Source organism: Dermochelys coriacea, chromosome 6, assembly GCF_009764565.3.
Source record: "Dermochelys coriacea isolate rDerCor1 chromosome 6, rDerCor1.pri.v4, whole genome shotgun sequence".
Lineage (NCBI taxonomy): Eukaryota > Metazoa > Chordata > Testudines > Dermochelyidae > Dermochelys > Dermochelys coriacea.
The window spans coordinates 85,160,484-85,183,882 of NC_050073.1; the positions used below are offsets into that span (position 1 = coordinate 85,160,484).

Below are 23,399 nucleotides of genomic sequence, written 5' to 3' on the forward strand. Positions count from 1 at the left end.
CAAGTGGGCTTTACCTTCAGCCCTCCGCTCCTGGCACCACTTGATACCAGCTTGGAGGGGCTTCCCAGTAGTCACTTGGAGCTGAAAGCTTGACAGGGGAGCTGTAGCGAGGAAGGTCCCACTGGGCGGGGGGGGTCTAGTCTCTGCAGAGATGCATCTGATGTTCCAAAAAGAGCAGGAAGCTGCTTTCGAAAACTGCAGAATGCCCAAAGCTCTAGCAGAATGGGTGATGGGAGCAGCTAATTTGCTTCCCTCTCCTCTCTGTCTGTCTGTCCATTCATCCCTCACTCTTCTTGTAGCTCCTCACTTCCATCTGTTCTTACAGGAATAGCAAGGTATGTTGCAGGTATTTCAAATTGCACCATTAAAGATTTGACGTTGTGGATGTTAAAATTAAAAAGATGAATTTAATCTTGATTTAATACTAATAGGAAACATCAAATGGAATTTATGACTCAAAAAAAGGAAGCCACTATTTAAAAAAAAAAAAATACAAGTACTTTGTGCAAACCAGAAAAAAAAAATCCCAATCTGAAGAATTTATTAGAGTCTAATCCCCCCACAACAACCGAAACCGGGGCTGCCTACCCAATAATCCTGCCTGCCATTAAAATATTAAAGATAAATCTAATCGTCTCTTTATCCAAAATAAGCGACTTTTATGTGGAGAGAAAATATCTAACCCTTGGGGAAGAGAATTACTCCTAATGCAGCAAATGGAATTCAGTTGGGAGGGCAAAACTGGGTTTAAAAGCAAATGAGATAGTAATAGAGATAAAGCCCAGTATAACAAATTAAAAACACTCATTTACACGAATTAAAATCCTTCCTAAAGGAGGATGAATGTTCCAAGTGGGAGCCCATTAGACAGCCTTGTTCCTCCTTGGCCCACAGGAATGCACGCAGCCCTTCTAGACCAGAGAGAGATCTAAGAGGTGGTGATGGGAGGGTGCAGGAAAGACTTTCTTCTCCCCCAGACTGGTCTAACCTGTGCCCCACAACTGCCCTCATGCTGCAAGCCAGAAACTCATGCCTCACAAGCAACAGAAATCCACACCCCAAAATTATCATTGCCCTCTCTGCCTGAATCTTTGGAGCCCTCACACACTTTACACACCATCCCCAACTTCAAGTTTAAGGATTCCTAACCCCACACAGTGTCCGCAGCCCCACAGTCTGGCACTTAACATTCCAAACTGGGGAAGACTAGCCTGTGGCATTTGAGTATGTGTTAAGAAGAAAATATGTGTTGGATTATGAATTGAACATGTGTTCCCTGAGCTATGATTGTTTTAAACAGAAGCGTTTGAGGAGCCCTGTCGCTGTGGGGAGTGGACTCCACGCCTCCCACTGTCACCCAGTGCTTGCCCAGCAGCCCCAGGGAATCTCTGGTGTGAGCGACAGTGCTCTGAGCAGAGGCTGTCCCTTCCCTGCCACAGCTGCTCAGCAGCATGCCTATCTGCCAGCTGCTGCATCACAGGGAAGGGAGGAGAGAGTTGCCTGGGATGCACCATTGCTTGCTTCCCTGCCAGGCTGGGGGAACCTCAGGGAAAACAGGTTAGGAGCTTGATCACGTCTGCCTGAGCCTGGGCCCTGGAAGGCATGTAGCAAAGGATGGTTCCTTCTCCTACGCAGCCACCCAAGGCAGCCCAAGTCAGCGGAGAAAGAGAATCTGAATCTGAGAACCAACAACTAGTTACAGTTCTCTTATTCCCTGCACCAGCCCAAGTTGGAGAACCTGACAGTTGCTGTAGCTTCATCAAGCTGGGGGTGACCCCTGCACACCATACACCAGCTGCAGGTAGCTGGAGCTCAGCATGCTTCTGTCACTCCCCCTCTCTGGCCCATGCACCCAGGGCTGCAGGGAGGGAGGCATACGAGATGGCTATGCCAGCTTTAGCTCCACTGGAGGAATCCCCAGCTATGGACTTCAGAGGTTTCTGCTCCTGTTGTGCCTCCTGAGCAGCACAATGGGAGTGGAACAAGGCAGAGAATCTTCCCCCAAGTCCTGATTGTGGCTCCTCGACCTTTATGAAATGAGGTGCTCAGCCCCCAGGCTGAGAAGATGGGATACCCCAGCCACAACACAGGACTCCCAATGCCACACTCCAGTGCCTACATCTGCATATACTAGAAAACCCATCCCACACATGATCTATCGTGCTGCACTCTGAACTCCACAGTCCCACACACAATCCTGACCCCACGTGCTCAACTCCACCCCCGCAACCCTGCACTCTGGCTGGATTTCCCATCCCTCCCATAATTATCCTCCCTGCCCACCGGGAGCCCCAGGGCAACGTACTATCTTCCACCTATCCCCTCCCAATCCCAGGTTGCCTGGAATCCCGTGTTTTATAAACAAACCTCTCTCTGCTCATGGTGACCCTGTCCAAGTCACTCCACCAAGTCCTCAGCTCTTCTTCTCTCCCCATATACCGAAGTGACAGCTCTCAGAGTGGAGCAATTCTGATATCAAATCTTCATGAACAGGAAGCTCAGACTTTTATTATTTCACATAAAATGGAATTAAATGTTGTGAGGGGAAAAAAATGCTCATTGGTTGGCTTGATCTCTTCTGTGAGCAAAAATGTCCATCCTCAAGCAACATCTGCAGGTATGAGGGGAAGAAAGTATGTTCTGCTGAGTTTTGTATTCCCAAACCAGCTCCAGCCTCTCCTCCTAGTCCCTTTCACCTCCCCAGCCCGTACCCCCGTTGGATTCCAGTTCCACAGGGAGATGATTGGTCTCTCCAAAGGCTGGGGTGATGAGACAGCTTCTCCAGTGCAGTGTGGTTGCTTTGTGCTACTACAACTTTGTCTTAGCCCAGGGAGAAGCCCCCTAGAACATGGTGGTATAGAGGTTGTTATCCACTCCCCCTCTCCCACTGTCAACATAGCAGGGAAAAGGAGCCATGGCTGGGGGAAAGGAGGGGTAGCCAGAACATCCCTGTTCCATGCAAATGGTGAGCTACATTTTAGTCTGTTGGGGCTATTTGTAGCCAGTGTAATTTAGAGCAGACCTCAGGCTGCTTGAACGTAGCACAGGGGGACTGACCCTGTGAAGAAGCTGCACCAGAATTGGGGTGGAGACAATAGGGACACCCTTCAGCAGCTGGAGATCACTGAGGTGTAGGGTCAGTCACACTGGCCATGTCCCATTTCATCTAATCTTTCAAGCCATTACACAACCAAAAGATCTCGCTATGCTGAGGGTTAAGGCTGCTTCAGGGTCATGCGCAAGAACTTGAGTGCTTTTGAAGGGGCATGTTCTGTGCCCCTGCTGCGGTTCTGGGGCTGGAGGAGCATGCTCTCCTCCCCTGGCCCGTGGGGCCAGAGAAGCTCTCAGCTCCCACCACAGCTTTGGGGCCAGAGGAGTTCTGTGCCCCCGCCTGCCACTCCTTGTGCACACCCCTGCCCTGCCTTGTACCAGGGCACCAGCACACAGAAGAATGTACAGATCCAAGAACTGAACCCAATAAATGCAGATGTCGTTGCCTTACAGCCCCAGTGTCTGAGGGAGTTAAGGACCTGAAGGAGTTAAGGAGTAAAGCTGGAGAGAATGCTGGTAGGTAGAAAGAAGTAGCAGCAGTGTGGGGAGCTAGCAGTACTGTAATCTCACCAGGGAGTGAAACGGAGAGCCAAACGAATCGGTAGTGGTATTGCTCAAAGCTCCACCCACAAACCAACTTTAGTCCATTTGAGACACTAAACCAAGATGCCATTCACAATAGATTATGCACAACTCCAAAGTGAATTAGTTAAGAATATTAACATTTGAATTGTCATCAGTAGACTTCAGTGTTAACAACCCCTGTCATGAATAGGGGCATTTCATGCTTCTCTTAGAGCTGTTGTTTCAGGCTGCCTGTAGATGCAGTCAGATATCACTGCTATCATTTTACACTCTGTTTACATTTTTAAAGTTATCTTTGCAACCAGAAGAGCAAGACACTTAATTTTTTTCTTTGAACATTTAGCTTCTGGAATTAAAGATGGCGGCCTCCAAAAAAAAATGTCCAGTTCTTCAAAATGCCACACACCTGCTCTATTTCAATCCTTGAGTCTCACCTTCAACGTCTGTCTTCTGAATGGTGACAGGCTAGGTAATCTTGGGGTCCTTTTTGGACTCATGGCTGCTCATTGATTGCCTAGATAGCAGCAGGAGCCAGAAATGCTTACTTTCCACTTAGGCTTCCCAATAGCATGTGCCCTAGCCTATTGAATGCAGATTGCACCACAGTGATCTGTTTTTAATCTCCTTACGTTACAATAGATGCTAACATTGTTTAGGTTTGTGAGGGAACGACTGTGAGGAACTCCCGCCAAACCTGACAAAGCTAGGTGAATGGGCAGTGTCATTGCAGATTGAATTCCATGTTGGCAAATACAAGGCAGTGCACATTGGAATGAATATTTTGAAAGTACTCATACATATTGCTAGGTTCTATATTAACTTTAGCCATTCCTTGTGGACAGCTCAATGAAAGCCTCTGCTCAATGTGGAAAGAGAGTCAAAAAAGCAAACAGTTTGAATGTATAAAGAATTGTGGAAAAGCAGCATCGCTTACCCCATAATCTCAGCCATGCAGAACACAGTGCCATCCACAGCCTCAGAAACAACTGTGACATCATAATCAAAAAGGCTGACAAAGGAGGTGCTGTCGTCATCATGAATAGGTCGGAGTATGAACAAGAGGCTACTAGGCAGCTCTCCAACACCACTTTCTACAAGCCATTACCCTCTGATCCCACTGAGAGTTACCAAAAGAAACTACAGCATTTGCTCAAGAAACTCCCTGAAAAAGCACAAGAACAAATCCGCACAGACACACCGCCGGAGCCCCGACCTGGGGTATTCTATCTGCTACCCAAGATCCATAAACCTGGAAATCCTGGACGCCCCATCATCTCAGGCATTGGCACCCTGACAGCAGGATTGTCTGGCTATGTAGACTCCCTCCTCAGGCCCTTCGTTACCAGCACTCCCAGCTATCTTCGAGATACCACTGACTTCCTGAGGAAACTACAGTCCATTGGTGATCTTCCTAAAAACACCATCCTAGCCACTATGGATGTAGAAGCCCTCTACACCAACATTCCACACAAAGATGGGCTACAAGCCGTCAGGAACAGTATCCCCAATAATGTCACGGCTAACCTGGTGGCTGAACTTTGTGACTTTGTCCTGACCCATAACTATTTCACATTTGGTGACAATGTATACCTTCAAATCAGCGGCACTGCGATGGGTACCCGCATGGCCCCACAGTATGCCAACATTTTTATGGCTGACATAGAACAACGCTTCCTCAGCTCTCGTCCCCTAATGCCCCTACTCTACTTGCGCTACATTGATGACATCTTCATCATCTGGACCCATGGAAAAGAAGCTCTTGAGGAATTCCACCATGATTTCAACAATTTCCATCCCACCATCAACCTCAGCCTGGACCAGTCCACACAAGAGATCCACTTCCTGGACACTACGGTGCTAATAAGCGATGGTCACATAAACACCACCCTATATCGGAACCCTACTGACCGCTATTCCTACCTACATGCCTCTAGCTTTCATCCAGATCATACCACTCGATCCATTGTCTACAGTCAAGCGCTACGATATAACCGCATTTGCTCCAACCCCTCAGACAGAGACAAACACCTACAAGATCTCTATCATGCATTCCTACAACTACAATACCCACCTGCTGAAGTGAAGAAACAGATTGACAGAGCCAGAAGAGTACCCAGAAGTCACCTACTACAGGACAGGCCCAACAAAGAAAACAACAGAACGCCATTAGCCATCACCTTCAGCCCCCAACTAAAACCTCTCCAACGCATCATCAAGGATCTACAACCTATCCTGAAGGACGACCCATCACTCTCACAGATCTTGGGAGACAGACCAGTCCTTGCTTACAGACAGCCCCCCAATCTGAAGCAAATACTCACCAGCAACCACACACCACACAACAGAACCACTAACCCAGGAACCTATCCTTGCAACAAAGCCCGTTGCCAACTCTGTCCACATATCTATTCAGGGGATACCATCATAGGGCCTAATCACATCAGCCACACTATCAGAGGCTCGTTCACCTGCGCATCTACCAATGTGATATATGCCATCATGTGCCAGCAATGCCCCTCTGCCATGTACATTGGCCAAACTGGACAGTCTCTACGTAAAAGAATGAATGGACACAACTCAGACGTCAAGAATTATAACATTCAAAAACCAGTTGGAGAACACTTCAATCTCTCTGGTCACTCGATCACAGACCTAAGAGTGGCTATACTTCAACAAAAAAGCTTCAAAAACAGACTCCAACGAGAGACTGCTGAATTGGAATTAATTTGCAAACTGGATACAATTAACTTAGGCTTGAATAGAGACTGGGAATGGATGAGTCATTACACAAAGTAAAACTATTTCCCCATGGTATTTCTCCCTCCCACCCCACCCCCCACTGTTCCTCTGATATTCTTGTTAACTGCTGGAATTAGCCTACCTTGCTTGTCACCATGAAAGGTTTTCCTCCTTTCCCCCCCCCTGCTACTGGTGATGGCTTATCTTAAGTGATCACTCTCCTTACAGTGTGTATGATAAACCCATTGTTTCATGTTCTCTGTGTGTGTGTATATAAATCTCTCCTCTGTTTTTTCCACCAAATGCATCCGATGAAGTGAGCTGTAGCTCACGAAAGCTTATGCTCTAATAAATTTGTTAGTCTCTAAGGTGCCACAAGTACTCCTTTTCTTTATAGAAAAGACTGAAAATGTTCTACTATTGTATGAATCAAAGGTACACTGTCATGCAGAATACTGTGTTCAGGTGTGGTCATCAGATCTTAAAACAGTCCAGAGATGGGAAACAGGAAGGATTAAACTGAGGCTTGGACAGACTTCCCCATCAGGAGAGATTGGGACTGTTTAGAGAAGAGGTTCATAGATGCCAACACCAGAAGGGACCATCTAGTCTGACCTCCTGTATAATACAAGCCATAGAACTTCCCCCCAAAATTCCTAGAGCAGATCTTTTAGAAAAACAGCCAATCTTGATTTAAATATTGCAAGTAATGGAGAATCTACCACAACCTTTAGTAAATTGTTCCAATGCTTAATTACCCTCAATGTTAAAAATGTATGCTTTATTTCCAGTCTGAATGTGTCTAGCTTCAGCTTCCAGCCATTGGATGGTGCTGTACCTTTCTCTGCTACACTGAGTAACGCATTATCAAATATTTGTTCTAAATGTAGGTATGTATCAACTGTAATCAATTCACTTCTTAACCTTCTTTTTGTTAAGCTTAATCTATTGAGCTCTCAAAGTCTATCACTATACGGCATGTTTTCTAATCCTTTAATCATTCTTGTGGTTCTTCTCTGAACCCTCTCCAATTTATCAGCATTTTGAATTTATCTGGAATTGTGGACACCAGAACTGGACACAGTATTCCAGTTGCACCAGTGACAAATACAGAGGTAAAATGACCTTTTTACTCCTAGTCGATATTTCACTGTTTATGCATCCAAGGATTGCATTAGCCCTTTTGGCCACAGAGTTGCACTGGGAGCTCATGTTTAGCTGATTATCCACCACAACCCCCAGACTTTTTTCAGAGTCCCCGATTCTCAAGATAGAGTCCCCATCCTGTAAGTATGATCAACATTCTTTGTTCTTGGATGTACTCATTTACATTTAGCTGTATTGAAATGCATGTTGTTTGCTTGCCCACAGCTTACCAAGCAATCCAGATCGCTCGGTAGTAGTGACCTGTCCTCTTCATTATTTACCACTCCCTCAATTTTTATGTCATCTGCAAACATTATCAATGTTGATTTTATGTTTTGTTCCAGGTCACTGATAAAAATATTAAATAGTGATGAGCCAGGAATCCATTTCCATGGGACCCCTGGCCACACACCTACTTGATGATAAATCCCCATTTACATTTTGAGACCTATCAGGTAGCCAGTTTTTAATCCATTTAACATCTGCCATGTTAATTTTATATTGGTCTAGTTTTTTAATGAATAAGGGGAAACGTGACAGAGGTACACAAATAATAGAGATATTGCAGGGTGTCCCAGAACATACCATGGCTTGGCACTGCAGCCTCTGCTCTTGGTTCCCCAATCCACTCATACACACCCAGGAGTTTTAGAATAATGTTCTCTCCCTTGGAGTGCAATTTAGTCAATCCTCATGAAATAAATACTGTTCCTCCTTCCAAGCTCAAACCCTTCCTTCCTTCCTTCCTTTGGGCTTCTCGCGTTTACCCTCGTTTCAGGGCTTCAGACCTTGGCTGCCCACTTCCCTCTAAGCAGGGGAGCTCTGCCAGACCCACTCTCTGAGTCTCTCTGAGGAGACTTTCCTCTAGGTCTCTTCCTACCCCTGGTTTCAAACTCTTTCCTGCCATAGAAGGGTCTCCTTCTTAGGACCGTGGCTTCCCCACAACCCAGCATTATGCATACTCCGTGGAAGGAGAATCTTCCTATAAAATCCTCCTAACAGAGGTAAGAGCACTCTTTTTAAAAATCCTCAGCAGGTAGTCACATGACTCAGGCAGCTGAACTCATGCCCAGCTGGATCTGGTAATACTTCCAGTAAATTACCTGTTCTTAAAGAGGTCATGCCTTAGAACAGGTTTGGTTGGCCCTAGTCCCCTCCAGCCTTTAAATGAGGCAGACCACCCTTTTACAGAACAGCGTAGAGAGATAATTTGAGTTCTCCTATTCATCTGTCTCAAAATGCAAGAAAAGGGGGCCAGCCAATTAAATTAAAAGACAACAAATTTAAAACATCGAATGAAGTATTTTTTTTGCACAATGCATAATTAACCAGTGGAACTCATTGCCACCAAGTTGCCACTGATGCCAAAAGCTAAGCAGGATTCAAAAAAGGATCAGATATTTATGTGGATAATGAGATCATCAACAGTTACATTAGACAGCATAAATCCTTGTAAACACTTATGCTCACATGCTTTACGATATAAGGCACCCACTCAGGGCTTGTCTACGGTGGGGAAATTTTCTAAATGATTTTAAAAATGGTTCAGTTGAACTGATTTTTAAACACTTTTTTTGTAGTGTAAACCTGGCTTTAGGTGGTTTAAAGTGTCCTGGTTTGTTTTCATTCAATTAGTTTCCAGACTACTTGAAAGAGGTTTAATAAAAATGGGCAGCCCTAGACCAACTAAAACTGTGTCTATGTTAAGGTTCTAATTAGTTTTAAAATTGGATTTAAATTAACTGGTTTCAAAACAAATTAGAAAATGTCCCGAGCACAAACAGGCAGGGAAAGGCACTTCCCATATTGGCAGCATATCCTTTTACAGAGAATCTTGCACCTTCCCCTGACTCATCTGGGCTATGGGCCTTTGTCGGAGACAAGATACTGGAGTAGATGGAGCACTGCTCTGAAGTGGGGGAGCAACCCCTTAACTCATAACCGTTAAATTGCTTTTATCCATTTCAAAGGCAACAGGGAGCAGCTAATATGAAAATGTGTATATGGAAACCAGAAACCCCCAGTGTCCAGTTCTTACCACTCAGCAGCCATGAGAAGAAAAGATGCTTTGTCTGGTGTCTAGTTCCTACTCCGAAGAACAGGAGATGTCAGGCCCCAAGCCCTAAAGAGCCCTGCTCATAGATATGTTTCAGCTGTTGCCCAGTCCTGGCCACAGAGGAGATCCAGGCAGAGGAAGTATTTTACCAACAGCTGCTCACTGCCTTGGCTGAGGATGCTCCACCCAAAGAATATGGAGATGTTCTACCACCGAGGATGAGGGAAAAGAAAAGCATGGCTATTTCTGTGTCTGTAACAATTACCAGGCACATGGGGGAAAGGAGACACACACATTATGGTGAATGGTGGAGATGGAGAGGAAATTCTGGTTCCTCTGACGTCAATGACGAAACTCCCATTGACTTCAGTGGAGCCAGGATTTGACACTCTGGCTTAATGGATGTCAGTGGAAACTGATGGGATGATTTTCAATAGATAAAATAATGAGTATTACTCAGTACCTCCCTCGCACCTTATTAAACACTGTACTGACATTAAATAATATTTAAAACCCCACCAGTGAGGTGGGCAAGTATTACAATGGACTAACAACTACTAATGGGAAACATTCTGAAATGCATGTAAATATGTTATATCCTATCACCCTCCTTGTATTTTGAGTATCCTACTGAATAGTTACAAAAATCAATAAAATGCTATTTAAAGAAAAAATATATCCAATGGAACATCTCAGCTATCCTAAGACTAGCAAGAAATCTCATAAGTACGTTGTTGAAAAACATTACATATAAAGGACAACACGAGAGCCATAGATTCAAAGATTTTAAGACCAGAAGTGACCATTTAGACTGACCACCTGCAAAGCATAGGCCATACAGCCTTAACAATAATTTCTGCATGAAACCCATATCTTGTATGTGAGCTACAGCATATCTTTTAAAAAGAAATTGATTTAAAGACTTTGGGTGATGGAGAATCACCTCATCCCTAAGTAAGTTGTTCCAGTGACTAATCACAATCACACTTAAAAATTCACACCTTTTTTCTAGTCTGACTCTGTCAAGCTTCAGTTTCTAACCACTGGATCTCAGATAACAGTATACTGTATTTGTTGATACAGCAGGTAAGTTTTATTCTGGACATAATAACCCATTATATCCTACATCCATAAGAAATGATAACCCATCACTGAATGATAATGATCACACCAAAGGTTTTATTTTGTCTTGTGTCTTTCATACAAGAAGATCCCAAATGCATCACAGAATTAAATGAGAGAAGAGTTAAAATAACAGTGCAGCGTGAGAGAGATGAAGAGTTTTAGGCAACGTGGAAAATCTTTTTTTTCACATGATATTTGAAAAGAGGTGGATAGTAGATGAACTGGAAAGATATAGGGAGGCCATTCCTTTGGAAGAAGCAGCAAAGGACAAGACTCTCATGCCAAGCGAGTTGAGATTGCGTGAAGTCAGAGGAGACCGGTGGCATCAGAGCAGATGAACGAGTGGAAGCGGAGGGGAGCAGAGGGAGATAGGGTCTGTGAGGCTGGCTGGAGCAAATCCACAGGAGGTTTTGTAAACAAAGAGCAGGGCAATTTTGAATCAGATGCTGAAATAAATTAGATTGAGTGGGAATTGCATGAGGGAGGGAGTGATCTAGTCATGCTTCTTTGCAAGTGTGAGGAAGTGGTAGCACCTCTGTGTGCACGTTGGATAGCTGGGACTTTGGGTATCCATAGTTAAGAAAGTTGTTTTAGTGAGAGGAGGTGAAGGCAGAGAGGGAGTCAAGGCAGTAGAGTAGATGGCCAGTACTGTGGGATGGGATAAGGTGGGTTTGCTGACAGAGCCTGTGGGAGAAGAAGGCAAGCTCAGAGTTGGGGACAATGCTCAAGTTACAGAGAGAGGGGGGCAAATCATAGGAATGTAGGGCTGGGACAGACTTCAAGAGGTCACCTAGTCCAGCCCCCTATGTTGAGGCAGGACCAAATAAACATAGACCCTTCCGGACAGGTGTTTGTCTCACATGTTCTTACAATCCTCCAAAGACAGGGATTCCATAACCTCCCTAGGAAGCCTATTCCAGTGCTTAACTATCCTTATAGTTAGAAAGTGTTCCCTAATATTTAACATAAATCTCCCTTGCTGCAGATTAAGTTGACTATTACTTCTGTCTTCAGTGGACATGGAGAACAATTGATCACTGTCCCCTTTATACCAACCCTTAGCATATTTGAAGACTGTTATCAGATCCCTTTTCAGTCTTCTTTTCTCAAGACTAAATATGACCAGTTTTTTTAACCTTTCCTCAGAGGTCAGGTATACTAAATTCTTTATCATTTTTGTTGCTGTCCTCTAGACTCTCTCCAACTTGTCCACATCTTTCTTAAAGTGTGGTGACCAGAACTGGACATGACACTCCAACTGAGGCTCCCCAGTGCTGAGTCGAGGGGAACAATTATTCTTGTGACTTACATTCAATGCTCCTGTTAATACAGCCTAGAATAATATTTGCCTTTTTCATAACTACATCACATTATTGGCTCATATTCAATTTGTGATCCCATATAATCACCAAATCTTTTTCTGCAGTACACTGCTTCGCCAGTTAGCCTTCATTTTGTAGTTGTGCATTTGATTTTTTTAATTCCTAAGTGTAGTAATTTGCACTTGTCTTTATTAGATTTCATCTGGTTGATTTCAGACCAATTCTTCAATATATCAAGGTCCTTTTGAATTCTAATCATGTCCTCCAAAGTGCTTGCATCATCTCAGTTTGGTGTCATCTGCAAATTTTATAAGCATACTTTTTACTTCATTATCCAAGTCATTAATGAAAACATTGAATAAAACCAGACCCAAGACAGACCCCATGTGGAACCCCACTTGATACAGTCCTCCTAGTTTGATAGTGAATCATTGATAGCTACTCTTTGAGTACAGTTTTTCAACCTGTTGTGCACTCACTTTATAGTAGTTTCATTTAGACCACATTTCCCTAGTTTATTTATGAGAATGTCATGTAGGATTGTGTCAAAAGCCTTACTAAAAATCAAGCTATAATCACATCTACTGTTTCCCCCAATCCCACTAGGCCAGTAATCTTGTCAAAGAAGGAAATTAGATTGGTTTGGCATGATTTGTTCTAGACAAATCCATGTTGGCTTTTACTTATCACCCTATTATTCTCTAGGTGCTTACAAACTAATTACTTAATAATTTGTTCCAGTATATTTCCAGGTATCAAAGTTAGACTGACTGGTTTATAATTCCCCAGGTCCTCTTTGATCCACTTTTTAAATACTGGTACTATGTGTACCTATATCCAGTCCTCTGGGACCTCACAGGTCATCTGTGATTTCTCAAAAATAATTGCTAACAGTTCAGAGATTGCTTCAGCTAGTTCCTTAAGTACCCTAGGATGAATTTAATCAGGTCCTGCATAATTGAATAAAGCTAATTTATCTAAATATTCTTGTGATGGGTGGCTGCCCCTCAGTGGCAGAAAAGGGGTTAAAAGCAGCCCTACGAAGGCTGTGTGGGAGGCAGCCAATCAGAGAAGGGCCAAAAGGAGCAGCCAGTCAGGGCCATGCAGGCCCATATAAAAAGGGAGCTGCAGGGCAGAGGAAGGCAGTTCTTGGCTGGGAACTTGGGGAGGAAGGACTGTATCTCTGGAGGGCTAAGAGATCTATCAGCACTCTGGACAGAGCAGTGATGCTAGCGAAACCGGGGAAGTGAGAGACACTGGCTCGCTGCTGGGGTTTGTGGGCTGAGGCAAGGGCAAAGAGGATGCTGGGGCCATGAGGAAATGGCTGGACAACTTGCTGCAGTAGTCACTAAGGGAAGTGGCTGCATAGTGGACTGCAGGTCCCCTGGAAGTGGGGAGCATAGTGTGTGGCACAGCTGGAGGGCTATGTCACTGAAGAGGATGCTGTGGTCCTTGGAGAGATGTGGGTCCAAGAGCAGGAATGATGGTGGTGAGGAACCAGCAGAGGAGGGCTCACTGAGCTAATTCCCAAGAGAGCCATCAGGAGGTGCTGTAGTGGTGAGTGAACCTTGTTACAATTCTTTAACCTGTTCTTTCCCTATTCTGCTTTGTGTTCCTTCCCCCTTGGTTGTTAATATTAATTGTGTTAAACTTCTGGTCACAATTAACCTTTTATGGCAAGAGTGAAACAAAATATGCATGAAACATCTCTGCCTTCTTGGTGGTGGTCATTAATAGCTCACCTTCCCTGCTAAGTAGTGGACCTACTCTTTCCTTTCTTTCTCTTGCTTCTAATGTATTTATAAAACATCTTCTTATTGCCTCTTATTTGCCTTTCTAGTTGTAACTCATTTTGTGCCTTAGCCTTTCTGATTTTATCCGTACATGCTTGAGCTATTCTTTTATACTCATCCTTAGCAATTTGTCCATGTTTCTACTTTTTGGAGGATTCCTTTTTGATTTTTGGGTCATTAAAGAGCTCCTGATGCAGTTGTATTGTCCTCTTACTATTATTCCTACCTTTTCTTCACATCAAGATAGTTTGTTGTGTTTGTAATTGTGTCTTTGAGAAACTACCAGTTCTCCTGAATTTCTTTTCCTCTTAATTTTTTTCTCATTGGAACTTGCCTAACTCTTTGAGTTTGTTAAAGTCAGCTTTTTTGAATTTCACTGTCCTTTTTCTGCTGTTCTCACTCTTTCCTTTTCTTAGTATCATGAAGTAGCATTTCATGATCACTTTCACCCAACTTGCTTTCCACCTTCAGATTCACAACCAATTCCTCATTCTTAGTTAGAATCAAATATAAAATAGCTGCCTCCCTGGTTACTCTCCCCCACCCTGTTTGAAATAAGTTGTCCCCAGGACATTCCAAGAAATTATTGGACATTTTTGTGGTTTTGTCATGTTACTTTTCCAATGGATAGCTGAAGTCCCCCATTGCTACCAGGTTTTGTATCTTGGATATTTCTGTTGCTTGTTGTAGAAATGCCTCATCCATCCCCTCCTCATTCTGAAATGGAAGATTTGAGTCTGGGAAACCTGAGGAGATCTCTTTCCCTAAGAGAAACACTTGTGTCCTTGAGATATTCAGCTGCAGGAAGTAGAGAAGAAGCCAAACGTCCATTTGGTCAAGACAGGGTACAAGGGTGAATCACAGAAGGTGTCAAACTATGTATAGCCAAGTATCCTCAGCACAAAAATTATGGCTCAATAAAAGCCAGAGAGAAGCTGATGGAGGTGCATAGAAATGTGAAGACAATCAAGAACTGAGCCTTGTGGAACTCCACCGAAGAGGTGATCTTAGCACAATATGGTTGTCACCACTAGAGATGTACAAAGAGTATGATAGAAGGGAGCCAGAGTTGTCTTCCTAATTATGGAGGCAAGGTCAGGAGGCTGGGGAGTTCCCAAAGTATCTAAGGAGAAATAGAAAGGGAAGAAGAGGGGAAAAGATGGCATTATAGGCTAATAATAATTACAAAGCCGATGTGATGAAGTATTTGGGGAAAGGCAATCAAAAGGAAAAAACAAAGCACCTCCAGTGGCTATTTGCAAGAATGCCAGTGCCCACTCAATTTCAGCACCCCCCACACTCTTATTCTGTTCCCAGCAATTCCTCATCTACTGAGATTGGAGGAGGGTGAGAATGAAAAATCTCTGGCCCAACTTTCAAGCAGCTTGAAACTATCAGATATTGTTCTCATGGGGCAATTTAGCTACCAAGACATCTGTTTAACATCCACCTCCATATCCCAGGGACTTTGTTGCTGGGCTAGATGAGCTCCTTTGTGTTTTTTACAATGACCCCACTTGTGTCACAATGGGGTTTGAACCCAAGACCTTCAGTATTCACAGCATTGGCACCTATTACTTAGGCTAAAGGAGTAAATTTGTTAATATAGCAACTGTAGGAGACCAAGCACTTGAGGGGGATAAAGACCCACTCTCAACCAGTGTGGGCTACATTTGGAATCCTCAAAATTATACTTAAAATGCCAAGTCAATAATTTTTGCTTGTTTGCCAGAGTTTTTGGACATTGTGGCATCTGTGGGCTTTACCCATGCTGTGAGTGGATCTCTTCTGAGGTTTGGGTCTGGAAAGGTATGTAATGGGGACTACTGGTCTGTGAGGCCTTCTTGGGGCAGCACCAAAACCTTCGCTCACCCCTCCCCACTGGCATCCCTGGCAAGAGGCTCAGCTGAGCCAACTCATGGCTTGACATTTCGGGGATTAATTTCTAGTCAAATTTCAGAGGAAGCTCAGGGAAGCCCACCCTGCTAGGAGCAAATTAAGTGAAGCTGAGCCTATTTAGATTGAACATCTTAAGGAAAAGTATAACCTCAGAAGGAAGAATGCTAGAAGCCAGTGATGGACAAACAAATGACCCTTAATGGTTTGTTCTTTTTATTTTATATGTTTGAAGGACTGGATAGACATAATGGAGCTAGAGACCTTTGTCCATCTGGATTAACCTAAACTCCTGCAGTGAAGCCTCCTCCAGAAAGGGGGATTCTATTTTCTAACCTGAGCCACAATGAATTGTCTGTCTCCCTCTCTTGTTGTTCTGCCCTTGGCCCTACAACAGGTGTCTGGTAACTGTCTGGAGTTCATGGTCACATGACTGGTTGGTGCAGTTGGAGGTTGAAGCAAACCAAATACAATCCAGTGTTGCAACCAGAAAAGGGGTGTGTGTGTGTGTTTTCTCTAGAGGCTTCTGTATCTGACACAATTCCAGGACAGCCTGAGAATAAGCTAATCCATCAGGATGGGATCTTGAAAGCTTAGTGGAGACCTCTGTCCTCAGCCACTGAATTCTTGCCTGTTAAAGATACAATCTTGCTAGATCTTCCCATGGCTAACAGTTTAATCCAGGGAAATGAAAAGAGGGAAGGAGCCTTGCATGCTCAGAAAACCCAGTTGGATCTGGCTTAGCAGAGGGTTAGAGCATAGGCAAATCTCTGATTTGTTATAGATGTAGCAAAGAATTGTCCAGTGGAGCTGTTCAGAGTGGTGAAGTCTGGTGCACATGCAGTGGTTCTCCTACCCCATTATTACATTTTAATTTGTATTGAAGTCAAAATGGCTTTCCTTCTCTTTGTCCTGCATGCCTCTTTCTACAACCTTTCAGAAAATAGCATATTTGTTAGGAACTGACAATGGATCTGTAAGCTGAGCAGTTACCCTGTTGGCACGGTCAGCTGCTAAAATAAGGAAAAGGCAAGTGGCACTGGGATCACATATGGATAATGGTGGATGTCTCTTTAATTTGTATTTATAATCTAACATTTTATAATTTTGGATTTAGTTTTAAATTGTGTAGGAATACTTTTTTGGGTTTTTTACACATTGACCCAAGGCTAAATTGCTATTAATAAACTAGACTTGGACACTCTCTTCCCTGAAGGCTCAATGTTTAAATGATGTGAACAACTTCCATCTTCACTGAGAAATTAGTTGCATTACAGTCAGCTGTGGGTTGTTCTGGAAGGGGGACTGAAGATTGCATGCCCCCAAACCTTGGCAATGTTGCCTTGAGGGGTCACGGAAAGACATCTGAACACACTGAATCTGGGCAGCACTACTAAACGGCCATTGCCTACAGGGTTTCTCTAGATTTTCTACCTGCAGATAGAAGCTATTCTCCCTTGGTAGAACCCTTAAGGAAGGTCAAAGGTGCAAATGCCCCTTGCCCTCTCCTAGGGTACAGCTATACCTGCTGACTCAGAAAGGTGCAAAGTTCTCCACCTGCACCAGCATCTCTTATGTTAGGAGTATGGTTTCAAATGCATCTTAGCTAGGGGTGAGTTTCTCCCCCAGGACATGCAGAGGCTCCTAAGGGTGCCTAGATCCCACTCCATTTCCATGGGATTTGTCTATGGTCAGTGCCTCCTCTTTTGGAGGAGAGCATGAGCCCAGCAGAAGCATGCCAAAGGCTTGACCTCTGCTAAGATACCAGGAGCTGACACTCTGGATCTACCCAACTATCTACCCTGTGTTGGAAGGTTGTGGCTGAGTTGCTTAAATGTGCATCTTCTAGTGACTTTCTGTGATGGGCTTCAGTAGGTTGCAGACAGTGCAGGAAACAGTTGAAGACCCTCTTGAGCACAGACATTGGAGGTGCTTCAAGGCCTGTTAAAATATAAATCTTTGAATGACATAGGACTAGTCTAGCTGAATGGCTGTTGAGTTGACTTATATCCTATCTTAGTTCAGATGTTTGGGGTTGAAGCTGCTGGCAATCCTATGGCATAGTCCCAAGAAGGTAGAGTAGAACATCCCTTGGGGCCCATGACTCGGGACTGTTGTCCCCTGGATATATGCCAGGGTAGAGATGTGGCCTCCTGGGTGAGACACAGGAAGATTTAGCTTCTCTATTTGTTCTATCTCATGTGGTTGTGGGGAGGGATGAGGCATATTGTAATCTTCTGGTCTTGTCTGGTTTGTGGAGGGAGCCCCCTAACTTTTGGCTTACATGGGCTCTTGCTTGTTGAGAAATTGCATTCAGGTCTATTTTCCTAGACATACAGAAGTCTTTGTGCTTGTGGGAGGTGGGCAGGAGGGGAGGTATCCTATAAATGGAAAGCAATCACTGAAGATTTTCCTCCATTGAGGACCACTCTAAAGCCTAGTAATCAGAGAATTCCTCAATATGCAAGAGAAGCTATTCTTCACATTTCAGCCCAAAGTTGATAGCCATTTTCCTATTCTCAAATGATGTGACCAATAAGATGAAAAATGGCTGGAGGAGGTAAGGGAGATGGGAAAATGTGGTACTACTCTTCAGGAAGAAAAGAATGATCCTGTAACAAAACCTTGTAGTAAATATCTGAGACCTCAGATATTTAACGAAAAGCTGAGCTCTACTGAGGGTAGAAGAGAAGGGACACTGCCCACATAGTAGTGTTGAGCTGTCATGCCTGTGTAGGTGAAGAGAAAGGATAATGCCTCGGGGGGAAAGAGGGGCATACTCTCCACCAGCAGTTACTACATAGCTACAACAGGTGTAACACATGATCCTCTCAGTGCTCTTGTGAAGCTGTGTGGGAGGAGTGAGCGGAAGGACTGGGCATGGCCACACACATTCACTTCGGGGCACTAAGGCTTGCTAGTAATGCCAGAAAACGCCATCACGCTGTGCACTCTGAGGCCTGGCTTTGTACAACCAATTAGCTGCCTTGATGGGAGTTCCCTTGGTGTCAGACTCTACTATGCTGTCTGCTCCTGGTCCCTCTACATGGCAAGGTGGTGTGGCCAGAGTGGTGTACTCTCTGGTGAGTCTTAGCCAGCAGACTGATCCCTAGGTGACCATGACTGCCAGTGTATCATTAAGGTTCTGCCTCAAGCCCCACCAGGGAGGGGAGCCAAGATATGCCCAGGACCAAGCCAGCTCCAAGACTGGGGAACAGAAGTGTGCCTCTCAGAAGCCCTCAGGAGCTGACCCTGAGAGGTCAGGCTGTCACATTATGACTGCCTTCTCCGTGGGAGTGTTGGGTAGGGACAGGGGCTTTCTGTACAGTCTCCCATTCTCCCTTCTCCCCACCAGTACATTGATGGCTGGTCCAGCAGGACTTATCCCTAAACACTGAAGTATAATGGAACTTTGAGCACGAGGCAGCATTCTGAGGGGAAGGAGGGAAAGCACTATAAAGAGCTAGTGCTGGCAGGCAACTGACCTCACTTTTGTTATCCAAGTATAACAAAATAAACTAGCCTTTGCCACAAGGATGGAAACAGTTGCCCCCTACTGCACAAGGAATCCTGCTGCTCTTAAGTCAAAGCAATTTCAAGCTTTAGGGCCAGATTGAATGGTGCTTCTGGGGGTGGGGGGGGGGGGTAAAGATGGCTTTAAACTACCTCTGTCTACTGAATTCTGGCACCCTGGCTGGCCCAAGTAAGAGCAGCCCCAGATGCTGCTTTAATTTAAGACAGTATTAAACAAGCTATAGGCTGCTCTGCTGGCTTGGAATAGCCAGTGTTGGCCACATTCCTCACCATGCCTTTGGCTGGCTCTTACTCTGAGAGCTTCTGGAAGACTGTCTCCACTTGCTGTTTTTACCCTCTCATGCCACTGGGGCAGTGTAAAAGAGGTGGACAGTAAGGGGCCCAATTCTCTTAATGTCTCAGTCTTCAAATAGAGCTCTCTTGCAGATGTTTGGACTTCCTTTCTGCCTCCCACAAAACTACCTTCACTTCTCCCCATCTCTCAAGTGCTGTTCATCTTTAGTAAAAGTAATGGATAGGTTTTTTTTTTCTTGCACCTTCAAGCTGGGATGCAATTAACTCAAAATCAGGTGTGATCAAATTTTATCTTGATGTGTGTCTTCCTTCTGTTCTCTAGAAAGTTGTATTGCAAAGCAGAATGGCCTATGTGATGACTGAGACTCACTAAAATATTTGTACTGTGACCCATAGTCTGTGTGGAAGAGAGTACAAAGGAGCCTAGCAGGCTACTCCACCCTGTCCCTTCTAGTTCAGTGAAATTGGAATCCCATCAAGTCCCCTTGGAAGGATTCCTGTGGGGGGAAGCAGAACAGGGTACCAAGTTTCACCTCTGAGCCATTCCACCAATAACTGCCAAAGCAGTTTTCTATTGTGGCTGGAAAACACCCCACGTCCTATAGGTGCTATTGCAACCGTTGACAATTGAGGGGCCATAATAATATTTGATGGGCATAAACTTCAAGAAGGAGGGGATCGTCAGGATGACAAACAGGTTATACCTAAAAGGCATGGGACGAAATGTAGGCTTGAGTATTAAGCCATCTTTTCTGGAATTGAAGTCTTTGACAGGGCTCCTCTGAAGCCCAAGCACCAAGGAAGTGCTTTGCCTGCTGCCCAGGCTCTGTCCCTGTGGAGCCCCAGGCTTAGAGGTTGGGTGGGTCATCCTCTGTCTGCACTTCTTACCTGCCTCTTTGGGTCTGGGTGGGGAGGTGCTATCTGAGCAATGAATAGTTTGTATCTCCTATGCTCTCAACTGTACCTAGTGTCCCTTGACCTAACTCATTTCCGTCCCTACAAGTTGGATAGTGCCTCACTTTTGTTGTTTAAGCTATTTATTTATTTACCTCAGAAATAATCATGCAACTAAGAAGGCTAATTATGCTGGGAGGAATCCTGTAGCATCTTCAGCTTCCCTCCTCACTACCACTTCGTGTGTCTCTCCCCTTGGGGGTGTGACACACAGAACCCTCCTGCTTGGGCCTTGGCAGGCTCAGAGAGATGCTCAGGCATTTCAACTTCCCTTCACTCTGATGCCTTCTTACAGCACTCCCAGCCCACCACAACAACCCTTCCCTCTCCCCTCCGCCCACCTTCTAGCCTGGCAGCCTACCCACAGCACAACTTCACTGTGGCCTCAGCAATGCCCCTTCCCGTGGGGTTGTGCGTGGGGCTGCCCTACGTTGCTCCTGGGTCCGCTTCTGTCCTCTGGTCATTGCCCCACCCCTCAACAAAGGCGCTAGCAGGGGCTGTGGAGCTTTTTGTTCGCTTATTTAAAACACCAGCTCCGAAGCCTGCACTTGGCAAATGCCCGCAGCCTGCTGGCCTTGGCCTGCCTTAGAATCATAGAATACCAGGGTTGGAAGGGACCTCAGGAGGTCATCTAGTCCAACCCCCTGCTCAAAGCAGGACCCATCCCCAATTTTTGCCCCAGATCCCAAATGGCCCCCTCAAGGATTGAACTCACAACCCTGAGTTTAGCAGGCCAATGCTCAAACCACTGAGCTATCCCTCCCTCCCTGCCTTTCCCCCTCCCGCTGTTGCCTTCTGCACCCACCTGTCAGGCCTTGTCCCCGTTCAGACCCCAGGTCCAGGGGCCAGCGGCTGGCTGGGGTCGCTGGGCACCCGCGCTGTCATCAGTAATAACACCTGGCCCAGCTGATCGGCAGGGCCCCTCTCCAGGCTCCCCCCAGACCCTGCCTCGATCTCCCCGCTCTGCCCTGCCAGGGTCCCTCCGTCCCAGGCGGCCCCCAGGTCCTGGCTGCCTCCACAGGGTTCCCCCATCTCCCGGGCTCCCCCCGGACCTCGTGTCCCAGGTCGCCGCCGCCGCCGCCTCCCCCCGGCCCCTCCGCTGCGGGTGCAGGAGCCTGCCCGCTTTTTGGAATTCCTAATCGCGGCTGGCCCCTGTGATTGGCTGCTCGGCTCTGACCCCACTTGGGCTCCAGGCTGGGCGGATAAAAGGGGCCTGAGCCGGGGGCTCCCGAGCATTCCCGGGAGCGGGCACTAGGGACCGGCCGGCCGCAGCATGACGGGCAAAGCGGGGGACGCGCTCGCCCACAGCCTGCCCAGCAAACCCAAACCCGACAGCGCGGCCAGTGCGCCTGGGGCCGGGGCCGCCGCTGGGGCCGGGGCCAAGCCCAGCTCCGGGCCCACCCCGCCCAGGTGCACCGGCTTCGGCATCCAGGAGATCCTGGGCTTGAACAAGGAGCCGCCCTCGCACCCGCGGGCTGCACTGGACTCCCTGCCCGCCGGGCACCTGCTGGCGGCCCGCTCAGTGCTCAGCCCCGCCGGGGTAGGTGGCGTGAGCATGGGGCTCCTGGGGGCAGGCAGCATCCCCAGCTTCTACACCCCGCCCACCTTCCTGGAGGTGCTGTCCGACCCCCAGAGCGTCCACCTGCAGCCCCTGGCCAGGGCCCCCGGACAGCTGGACACCAGCCAGACGGCCAGCTCAGGTAGGCTCAGGCTGCTGCCCCGGGGCGCCCCGCATAGCCGGGCCCTCGCTCCCCGCGCATCGGAGGAGTTGGAGCCAGGGCGGCAGGGAAGCCCAGGCCGCCCCCCGGGGCCACTTTATTAAAATTCGTTCCGGCGCCGGGTTCGCGATGGGAAACCCGCGGCCGGCGGGTGCCACAGCGGGGGCTCGGGGCTTCCCGGAGCCGGAGGGGAGCCGACCCCCGGGGCGCCGGAGCCTCTAACTCGTTTGCGGGGAATTGGGTGCCGCGCCGTCCGTTTGCTAGACGGCAGGACTCGCCCGGCCGCCTTCTCCGGAGCCCCGGCCCTTGCCGGGCGCGCTTCACCCGCAGCTGCCCGGGGGAAAGTTAGTAAATATCATAATAATTCCCCCCCCCCCCACAACACACCCACACCCACAACACACCTGCCCGGCGGGGCCGCACAGCGCCGCCCGCCCGCCTTGAACGCCCGGTCCGCATAGCAAATACCCATCGGGCCGAGGGGGCCGATCCCATCCCGTCGCCCCTCGGGCGAGCCCGAGACGGTCCCCGCCCCATGGCACAACCGATTGTATCGAAATGCGGGTCCCGGCGCCCTGCACCAGCGGCTCCTGGGCGGGGAAGGGAGACCCCGAGCTGCCGGCACGACCCCCGGCCCGGGGGAACGAACAACCACCCGGGGCGGCGAATACGGGGAAGGAGCCGCCGGGCGGCTCCGGGATGCGCCCCGAGCCACGCCGGGAATCGGCCGGCGCCTCCCGGGTGAGCCGGGCAGATTATCCCCCGGAGCCCGAGTTCCCCCCGCGGCGGGCTCCTGGGGGAGCGGGCGCAGCGCGGGGATTTCTCGCCCTCTCGGGGGTTTTGTTTTAAATGCCGCCGGGAATTAAAAACCAACGAAACTGGGTGCAATCGGGGCACAGGCGCGCAAAGAAGCGGCCCCTCGGAGCAAAAGGGGGCCGAGCCCCCAGACCTCCCTCGCCGCGCCCCGGGACAGGGGCTCCAGGAGGGCTTTGCCGAGGCCGGCCGGCCCGGGGGCTGCCGCGGCGGGATCGCAACGAAATCCCCGCCGAACCAACGAAAAATAAAGCGAAACCCCAGGGAGATGCAAAGCAAGGGCCGTGCCAGCCCCTGGCACCCCGCGCCGGGCAGGGAGCCTCCGGCCCGGCCCGGGGAGGGGGCGTCAGCGCCGGCAGCCTGGGGGCCTCTG

The 23,399-nt window shown here is 47.3% G+C and overlaps 1 protein-coding gene across 2 annotated transcripts in view; it reads left to right on the forward strand.

Moving 5' to 3' along the window:
* Positions 1-21,768: 21,768 nt before the first annotated feature.
* VSX2 (visual system homeobox 2) overlaps positions 21,769-23,399 on the forward strand; it is a 43,009-nt gene continuing 41,378 nt past the window's right edge. For both annotated transcript variants that reach the window (XM_043516156.1, XM_038407031.2), the window contains exon 1: positions 21,769-22,195. In XM_043516156.1, coding sequence (XP_043372091.1) covers positions 21,769-22,195 — 427 coding nt within the window. The remainder of the gene's footprint in view (positions 22,196-23,399) is intronic.